Source organism: Varanus komodoensis, unplaced genomic scaffold (assembly GCF_004798865.1).
Source record: "Varanus komodoensis strain SLA01 unplaced genomic scaffold, ASM479886v1 scaffold64, whole genome shotgun sequence".
Lineage (NCBI taxonomy): Eukaryota > Metazoa > Chordata > Lepidosauria > Squamata > Varanidae > Varanus > Varanus komodoensis.
Window position 1 is genome coordinate 3,151,943 of NW_025336273.1, and position 9,260 is coordinate 3,161,202.

A 9,260-nucleotide genomic window follows, 5' to 3' on the forward strand; every position below is an offset into this window, starting at 1 on the left:
AGAAACCTGCGCCAGAACTGAAGCTTTCAGGAAGGCAGTCTGAGGAGCTAAGGCAAATATTATTATTATTACATTTTTATACTGGTGACAAAATATAAAATGCCCAATCTTGTCAGTCTTGCTGTCTAGCTTCAAGTTACTAAATCACCAGGCCCGGGTGGCATCTACTGTGGAGCTCTTAAAGCACTCAACAACGAAACTGCTGGTGTTCTATCAAAAGCATGTCACATGTCCCCAAAATCAGCTTCTATACCAAAGGACTGGAGAATGGCTAGTGTACCACCGAATTTTAAAAAGGGATTCAATGGGTATTCTGGAAATTACAGGCTGGTTCCCATAATGTCTGTTCTGAGTAAACTGGCTGACAGTGTTGTTAAAGATAAACTTAGTAAGCAGACAGAGAATTCTTTGACCATGTTATGAAACATGTGGCCAGAGTTCATCGGGTAGCTATTGTTTACTTGGATCTCTAAGAGGCTTTGGACAATATCCCCCACCAAAGACCCCTGAACAAATGTAGCAGTCTTGGAATAAGAGGGGAAAGCCTCTTATGGATGAGGAACTAGTTAAAGAACTAAAGGCAGAGAGTAGGAATAAATGGCAGTTTCTCCCACTGCAGAAATGCAAACTGTGGGGTCACAGAGGGACCTGCACTGGGACTAATGCTTTTCAACTAATTGCTAAATGATCGCAAATTAGCGATGCGCAGTGACATGGCCAACTCTGCTGACAATACAAAATTATTTAGGGTGGTTAGAACAGGACAGGATTGTGAGAATCTCCAAAAGAATCTTTTTGAGGTGGAAGAATGGGCATCAAAATGGCAAATGCAGCTCAGCGTAAGCAAATTTAAATTAATGTACACTGCAGCAAAGAATCCCAAATTCAAGTATGAACCAGGGATCTGAGCTAGCGATGACTGACCAAGAAGGAGAGCTTAAGGTTGTGGTGGGCAGCTTGAAGAAAATGCCAGCCCAGCATTCAGAGCTGTGGAAAAAAGGCAAATTCTGTGCTAGCAAAACTGAAGGCAAGTAATATGTTAGGAAAGAACTGAAAATAATACTGCCAAAATTATCTTCATGATGAACCCACGCTTAGAATAATATGTACAGCTTTTGTCATCGCACCTGGAAAATTATGTTTTAGAGTTGGATTAAGGGCAGAAAGGGGCTACTAAAAGATCAAGGGACTGGAACAACGGCCCCATAATAACTTACAGCATCTGAAATTGCTTAACAAAGAGAAAGGGTGAAAACAGAAGACATGACAGAGGTGAACAGAATTATTCCTGGGGTGGAAAAACCGATAGGAAGGTGTCTCTTCTCACTCACATAACATTAGACTCCAAAGGGGTCATCCCATGAAGCTGCTTGGTGGGCAATTCAGGGCAAGTGAAAGCAGACACTTCTTCACACCGCACAGAGTTACACTACGGAACTCACTTCCACAAGACATAGTCACGGCGACCAATCTGGACCGAGTTAATAGGGGACCGGACCAATCCATGGAGAGGGCTACCAATGGCTACCCACCCTGGCATCCATGTTTCAGCTCCGGCACCAGAGAGGCAGTGGGCTGTGCACGCCACTTGCCGGGGAACACGGGCAGGAGGGGTGCATGTCCCGCTCCAGGGTTCGCAGGGGCAGCTGATAGGCCGCTGTGTGAACAGAATGCGGGACTGCGTGGGCGCTTGAGGTAATCGGGCATGGCTCTTGTGCTTTCATGCGTACCGTAAGAACACTCCAAGAAACTTGCATCAAATGTGTTTGGTTCCTATTCTGCACAGGCAAGAGACTCTACCCCAACCAAACAAGCTACCGGATTTTCCTTCAGACCAGATTTCCCTAAGCTGCAGTGCCATCAATTTTTCAGGCAGGAAAAATTGCCCCGTCCTCATCTGCTTCCAGCCCTTCCTGCTTCTTTTGATTCAGCTGCTTCAGGAACTACTTGATGACTTCCCTTCTGGCCCACTGTATGAAACAGAAGCACAGCATGTATTATGCATAACTTGATTTACTTTTAAAATCATCATATTCAATAATTGAGAAGTTTAGTTTTTTTCAGAGAATAATTATAAACTTACTGAATGTATTTTAAGTGTTTTAATTTTAATGATACTTTGATGAGCAAACCAAGTTATACATAATTCATTCTAGATTCTGAAAGGGACAAACTGTCGGTAGGTCTCTGAAAACTGCTGCCAAAGAAGTGGCATTTCTCTCAGAATTTGTTCCCCTGCTCCCAAAACATCCCTCCACCAAGGAGGCAGAGTTTCTTCACATTTCTTCAAAACCACTGGGAATTTCCACCTCTAGCCTCCCTCACGTTGCCCTTCCAGACATGTAGCCAAATTTGGAATTTTAGCAGGCTGATGGCCATGAAACATGGTTGGCAAGCTGCAATTTGTGTAGCAGGGTGCACTTTTGGCGCAACGAGGTATTTCCACTTACAGGGCTTGTCCTTAGGACAAGCCAATACTATACTGCCATTCCCAACAAGTTCCCTTCTGTGCATTAGTTTTCAAGGAGCTGCCTTCCCACCTCGCCACTTTGGAGTCTCTCTCCATTACTATGGGAACTCAAGCAAACAGACAAAACCACTCCGTGCCTTGCATTCAATCAACATTAATTCAGACATACATGTTCAGACAACTGAAGTTTAAGTTTCCTATAGATAAGAAATACTTTCAATGTAAGAATCAAAGACTCTGCCCTTCTTTGCTGACACAATGCAGACAGCAAATAGAAATTCACCTTCAGGCTATCCTAGGCATTAAGCAGCCAAGTATTCAATGTTTAAAAGAAAAAGATGGCAAGTCCTGAACTGGAGACGAGGAAAAAACTGCAAGGAGAAACCAATACAATAGACATGCTTGTGCGTATTCAGGAGTGTGGCCATCATCCACGAGGCAGTGGCCAGGAACACAGGAGCTGGAGTCCAAAGCATCCGGAGGGCGTCAGGTCAGGGAAGGGTGCCACGCTGGGCAGTGCTGGATTAGTCCTGGGGAAGGCATACATTCCCATCCCCAGCCAGCCAAGAAACTCACTGGGCAGCCAGGAACAAGTCGTGTCTCTTGGCCCACCCTCCCTCACAAAATCGGTGCCGTGAGATGGGCCAACACCTGTGCTCTGAACCCCTGGAAGGAAGGGTGGGATGCAGAGGTGTTGCCAGGACTCGCATCCCACACCCCAACACAGCAGCAGGCTGTCTAGACACGACAAGTCCCAGGAGACAAGCCGTTCACGAAGACTGCCAATGCTCCCAGAGGAAAAGCACACACTGGTGGAGCACGCCAATCCTCCTAGGTGCAGGAATCAATTTTAGCGCTTCTTCTCCCTTTCGGGAAGGGGTGGGGAAGTGCAGCGGGCGCCCGGGAAACTTCGGCCAGCGAGTCGGCGCTCTTACGGTTCGCTCACGTCAGTCTAGTTCTCGAGTCAGAAGAAAGCCACTGTTCCACGTGGATCCTAAAGCGGCCCCTTGATTGAGGAAGGCCGCTCTGTGGTGCGGGCGATTCAGGGCCTGCCAGGCAGTCTGGCCTGCACGGCGCTGCATTCTGGAAAGCCTCCCCGAGAGGAGAGCTGCCCTCCTGCCCCAGTCAGGGCCGGCCTTGCAGGAGAGGAGCAGGACGGCGCTCGGCCAGCGCTTCTCGGACTGCATCTCCTCTCCCACAATCGGAACACGAGCCGGGCGGGAAGGCGTCCACTTTGCAGAGTGAATGCGGCAGGCAGGAATGGACCAGTGCTCACAGAATGCAAGTTCTCAGACCTTTCTAAAGGGACAGTGCAGTGAGACGAGGGGCTTTCGGGGGAACCCTCCACGCCTTTTGGGAGCAGCCGACGAGGGTGCTTAGAAGATGGAGCAGCCCGATGATGAAGAGGCTGCCAAGACTCTGAAGTGCCGCTAGCAGCTGTCGGGACCACAGGACCACAAAGGCCTTGGGGACACAGGGAGGGAGTGGGGAAAGGGGGCAGGAACCGAAAAAACAAGCCGTGTTAAATTGTGATTTAGCTACAGGTTAGGCAACCCCTGCAGGTTAACGAAAGCATTGGTTGTTGCTACACGTGAACCAGCCTGTGTAGTCCGAATGCCAGGAATTCCTAGCCCTCTACTTTTATCATGAAGAATACTTATTTCTTGAGTCAAAACATGCTGGTTAAGGCTAAGTGCTGGTGATGAAGGTTAAGTTCTCTTACAGACACTTCTTTCTGAACAGCACCACAACTGCTCATGCCTAGACAAGCAAAACTAGAAGGCAGCAGGGAAGGAGAAGCTATATTAAGCAGAGTTCCTTCCCTCCACCCGCCTGCACCTCCCTTGCCCTTCTCCTCACTGCAACCATGGGTTTTACACTTCAGGTGAAAGCTTCTTTGTAAAAACAGGAAGGTGCCCAACTCATGCATTTTAATCTAAACCTGAAAGCCACAGAAACAGAGCATTGCATAATGTTGAGGAACTGTGTTCTGGTACAAGGAACTGCTTAACTAAAAATTTCCCTTTCCGTTTATAAACTGGATGCTTCTCGTTCGCTGCTGCCTTGTCTTGCTTGCGTAAAAATCAGGAAGAGCAGATAGACCCAGGTTCACCAATGAAGAAAGTAGCTTCCCCCAGACAAATGATAGGTTCCCGCACCAGGCCACACCGAGCAAGGAAATACAAGGGAGCCTTCCTCCTTCGTTTACATTCAAATTAACAAGGCTTGTTCTATTCAAGGCTCGGCCCCTCCTTTCAGCGCTCCATCCCCGTTGCCATGGGAACGGTGCACCCACAGGCTTTCAAGCGTAGCAACAGGCCAAGCTTAGCAAGGAGTGTGAAAAGGGGAGCGAGTCAAAGGGTACAATTTGGCTCAGGGAGATCTGAATGCCAACCTTTGTCAAGCGACAAAAGGCCAGTATCCATAGGAACTGTGCTTTGCTGAGCTCCCACAGGGCCTTGCCAACAGAGGGGCCCCGAAACATGATACGGGAAACAAAGGCAAAGGTGCGTGAAACACATTTACGTTGCTCTGGGAGGGGTTTTGCCGAGACCCACGCCACAGCATTTTTAGGCTGTGGCAATTCAAAACGCAGAGCAAAATCTCCAGCACTGTTCCCTCATTCTATACTGATGGGACCCATTTAGCTTTTTCTGCCGTTCCAGTAGCTGATTCGGTTGGCAATTTAAACAAAATTATCACTTCACCACTAGAGGCTGAGCTCAATTTGGGATGTCTGCGACGGACTGAACAGCGGCAAATAAATATAAGAACGCACTTAAAGAGAACTATCTACACCCAGGGCACTCAAATCGCCTTTCCAAGAGCTCTAAAGATCTAAGTAGTTATGAAGACCAAACATCACATATGCTTTTTGTCACCAAAAAACTAGATTCTAGTACATTCCATGGGGAGGCAACCTTGGAAGGTGACATATAGGGCAGAAGCCCACTGTTTTCCCCAGCAGTGACAGCACCGATACCACTCAAGAGGAAGGGCCTTTCTCGAAGAGAGAAAGAGAAAGGAGACCCCCAGCACTGGCAGCCGACAGAGGGAACCTACCAGGAGCAACTGGACCCCTGGGCTTGCATTGCTCCCTTCCACCCAGCCCAATAATCGGACTGGCTGCTTCAGCAGTCTAGGATACGAAGAACTGGGAGAAGGCGCGACTTTCCAAGCGGCACTGTGGGGGGAAATCTCCACATTACGAAGCAGAAAGTACACAAGGTGGAATATCACTTTCTACACAGCTTTTGAAGATGCAGAAGGTACGCCCTGGGAGTCCTTTGCCCACTTGGCTTCCTCAGCCACAGGCCTCCAGTTTAATGCTGGCTCAGCACCTCAGATATTTTACTGACTGAATACTTGCTATTTATATATTGCAGCTATCATCGTATACTACGTAAAAATGCATGTTAGAAGAGAGAGGATTTGCAGGGTTGGATAAAATGCATGTTGGAAGCATGATCAGTTGTAAGCCTTGGTAGAAATACTTCAGGTGCACCACCAGAACAGAGAGAAAGAAGCAGATCAATCTTACTTTTTATGAAGGAATCCATCAGGCTATTAAAATCAGAGAGAGAAAGGGGGGTTATTTATTATTAGATTTATATCTCACCTTTTTTCTTTACAAAGAACTCAAAGTGGATTACATGATTCTCCTGCTGCTGCTCTCAGTCTTACCCCCACAACAACAACCCTGTGAGGTAGGTTGGGCAAAGAGTCTGTGACTGGCCCAAAGTCACTCAGCTGGCTCCATGGCAGAGCGGAGACTCGAACCCATGTTGCCTGAGTCCCAGTCCCACGCTCTTAACCACTACACCACCCTGGTTCTCGCACTGCTTCACCTTTTTCAACATAGTAATCCCCCCATAAGTCTTTCCTAGACATTCTGAATTAGCCATAATACTATGCCATCTGGCTGGACGACCCTAAAAAACAAAGCCAGTATACACAAGCTAAAGCACACAACTGGCCAACTTAAAAATATGTTCTTGGAGTAAAGGGTACATGTTTAACTACAAAGTACAATATCCCAAACCTGTACTCACATTTCTAGTTGAGTTTTACTATATACTATTTCCTTTCCATACTTGCGTGCAAATTTGTTTATTGCATTTCTAAACTGCCATTCTGCATATTCAGCACTAAGTGAGAGTAGTTTCTCCCACTATACTTCTTTGCTGGATATGGAACAATATTGGAAAAAATCAGAGCCAACTTTTGAAGGGACTCTAACCATTCTAAAAATCAAGGAAATTACTATTAAGAATAAGAAAGTGGCAATAAAAGCTACCTCAACAGATTTAACTCTTTCTCCCTACAGATGGGCAAATGCTTATATGTATGCAGATTTTGATTTGTAAGTTGATAACAGTCTACACAGTACTGACCAATGCTGGACAGCTCCGAGTTGCTCTGCTCACACAATCTGAACAGCTTAATTTTCAATAAATTCAATAAATTCAATAAATTCAATCCTTTCAGCCTTGAATTTATGTCAAGGATCTGCCCCCCCCCCCCCCAAAAAAAACACCTCTTCTCACTTCAAGGCATTCTTTGGCAGCATCATGACCAGGATTTAGGAGCAACTACAGCAACATCAGCAGTAGCTTTGCCAGCAGGTGCCAAGTCTCCATCAATCAGTCTGAACCAGAAGAACAACCCAGGTAGAGAAGATCCTGCCTCCTCAGGAAGGAAGTCTGTGCACAAGCCAGGATCCCCTTGTGTCACATACCAGGGGAAGTAAGGCTTGCAGCCCAAGCTTCAGCAAGCAGAGAGAATATCCAATATATATAGTTCACAGTGTTGCGAGATGTTCTTTCTGACTGAATTACCTTTGCTCTTGCATGTGTATTCTGAGTTGTTATTAGGCATGTCAGAAGGAGTGGCATGCAAGATCTGAATCTAACCTATATTTGAGTGTTTTCATTTTGGTCTTTTGTGGTGATCTCAACCATATTGGGATGCTGTATCACCAGCAACATGACGACAGCACTGAGGGCAAACAAAGCCAGTGATCGGCCTTCTATAACAGGGAAAATCCTGAGATGCCTAGAAAGGCCTCAGGAGTTACAGGCAGCCTATAAATGCATGCATGCATGCATGCATGAACGAACAAAATCTTTGATTCGGGCAAGAAAGAATGCTCAAGCAGGAAGGGTGTATTATAGGAGGTAATTAGGCTACTCTGCTCTTTTCCACACTAGCTTGTTTAAGATGAAGCAGGGAAAAAGAGCCTTGGTTATGAAGGGGAGCTGCTGCAGAGCAGAAAAATCTTGAGTGGACTTCAGTAGGAGAGAAAGAAAGTCTGCTTCATGGATGTTCAGACCCTGGTTTTGAATACAAATGCTTGCTCTGCTGGGACCTGCCAGGGAAATAAGCGCAATACTTTTCAGGAGACCTGCACAGGATTCAGGCCTGTCAAGTACCATGCCATACACACAATTCTCTCTCCTCTTTAATTCTGGGGTGGGTGGCAGGCTGGAAAGGGTGAAAAGAAGCACTTTTCCCATGCTCTTACCAGTCAAAAGATGTTTGGCAAGTAAGCCTGGGCACGATTTGTGGACCCCTGGCCAATAATAATGGAACAGCAGTTCCTTGACTATCTGCTCTGGTGTGGGGGCAGCCCCACCATCAACTATTGGTTCTCTGCTACTTGGAATTCCTGTACTGGAGTCTGATGAAAGCTGCTTACCCAGACAAGCAAGTTCCGTGGCAGGGCAGAGAAAACATGCGGTGAAAATTTAGTTGGATGCTTTCCAAACACAAATATCATAAATAGTTGTGTTTATCATAAATATCACACCCTGTGAATCCCTTGTGTGTGCAGCCACATGTGACTGTCCCAGCAGGCATTTTCCACGCAGCTAATTTTCTGTGCAGATTATTACTAATGTGCAATGTGCTCCCAATAATATTACCTTGAAATGCACATGAATTCATGCACACTTCATCATTACAAGCATATGAGTGAAAATCTAGATTAGGGCGCACACTCCCTTCAATTCCCCAGTAATAAAGGCGATTCCACCAGCAGTTAATGCTGTCGCATGGATATTCTAGAGGGGAAAGTTAAGTGCTTACCTCCATCGCTAGAGCTGCTGTTTGCTGATCATAATGATTCAAAAGGTTAGGCATAAATGTTGTGTTGTAAGGAAGATCCTGGCACATCCTCAGGATGATGGGCTCACACGAGAACAGGCTGTGGCTACCTGTTGGTCCTACCAGGACAGCCAAAGGCCACAGGCAGTGGATCATCCAGTTGGCAGCCATCCTTCTACAGCGATCACGAGAGTCTTCCGGTTATTTAGCAGACATTACTGGATATCCGTGCACCATACTCAGCTTTGCTAAGGTTCTTCGGAGACTGAATGACTCCTTGTATTCGGCGAACTTAGCATAGTCCAATAGAATGTTTTCACTCCCAAAGCATTAACAGGGAACTTCATCTTGGCCTTATCCTTCATTTCACTACAAAAGTTGCACTAGGTCGTCACAGCAGGTTGATTTAACCACATTCCCAAACAGACCCCATGATGACAGGCAATCTTCTTTTATTAAGCCATCTAGAAAACAGAATTGTTAAACTGTATTGTTAACCATTCAGAGTGGCATATTAATTGTAAATGCTAGTGCCGGACCCTGTCACTCATAGTGTATCAACCCAAGCTTACATACTCCTCCTGTTCAGTCCTTCACCTGCGTTTTGCCACTTGGAATAAGACGGTGAGTACAATGCCACAAGCCATTACGGTACTCAAATCTCATTTTGTGAACATTTTCAAAG

General features: G+C 46.2%; 1 protein-coding gene across 1 annotated transcript in view; it reads right to left on the reverse strand.

Annotated features, from left to right (window-relative positions):
- The window catches only part of FZD3 (frizzled class receptor 3), a 31,267-nt gene extending 22,521 nt beyond the window's left edge, over positions 1-8,746 (reverse strand). Inside the window, exon 1 of the mRNA XM_044450319.1 lies at positions 8,558-8,746. Coding sequence (XP_044306254.1) covers positions 8,558-8,746 — 189 coding nt within the window. The remainder of the gene's footprint in view (positions 1-8,557) is intronic.
- Positions 8,747-9,260: the final 514 nt, after the last annotated feature.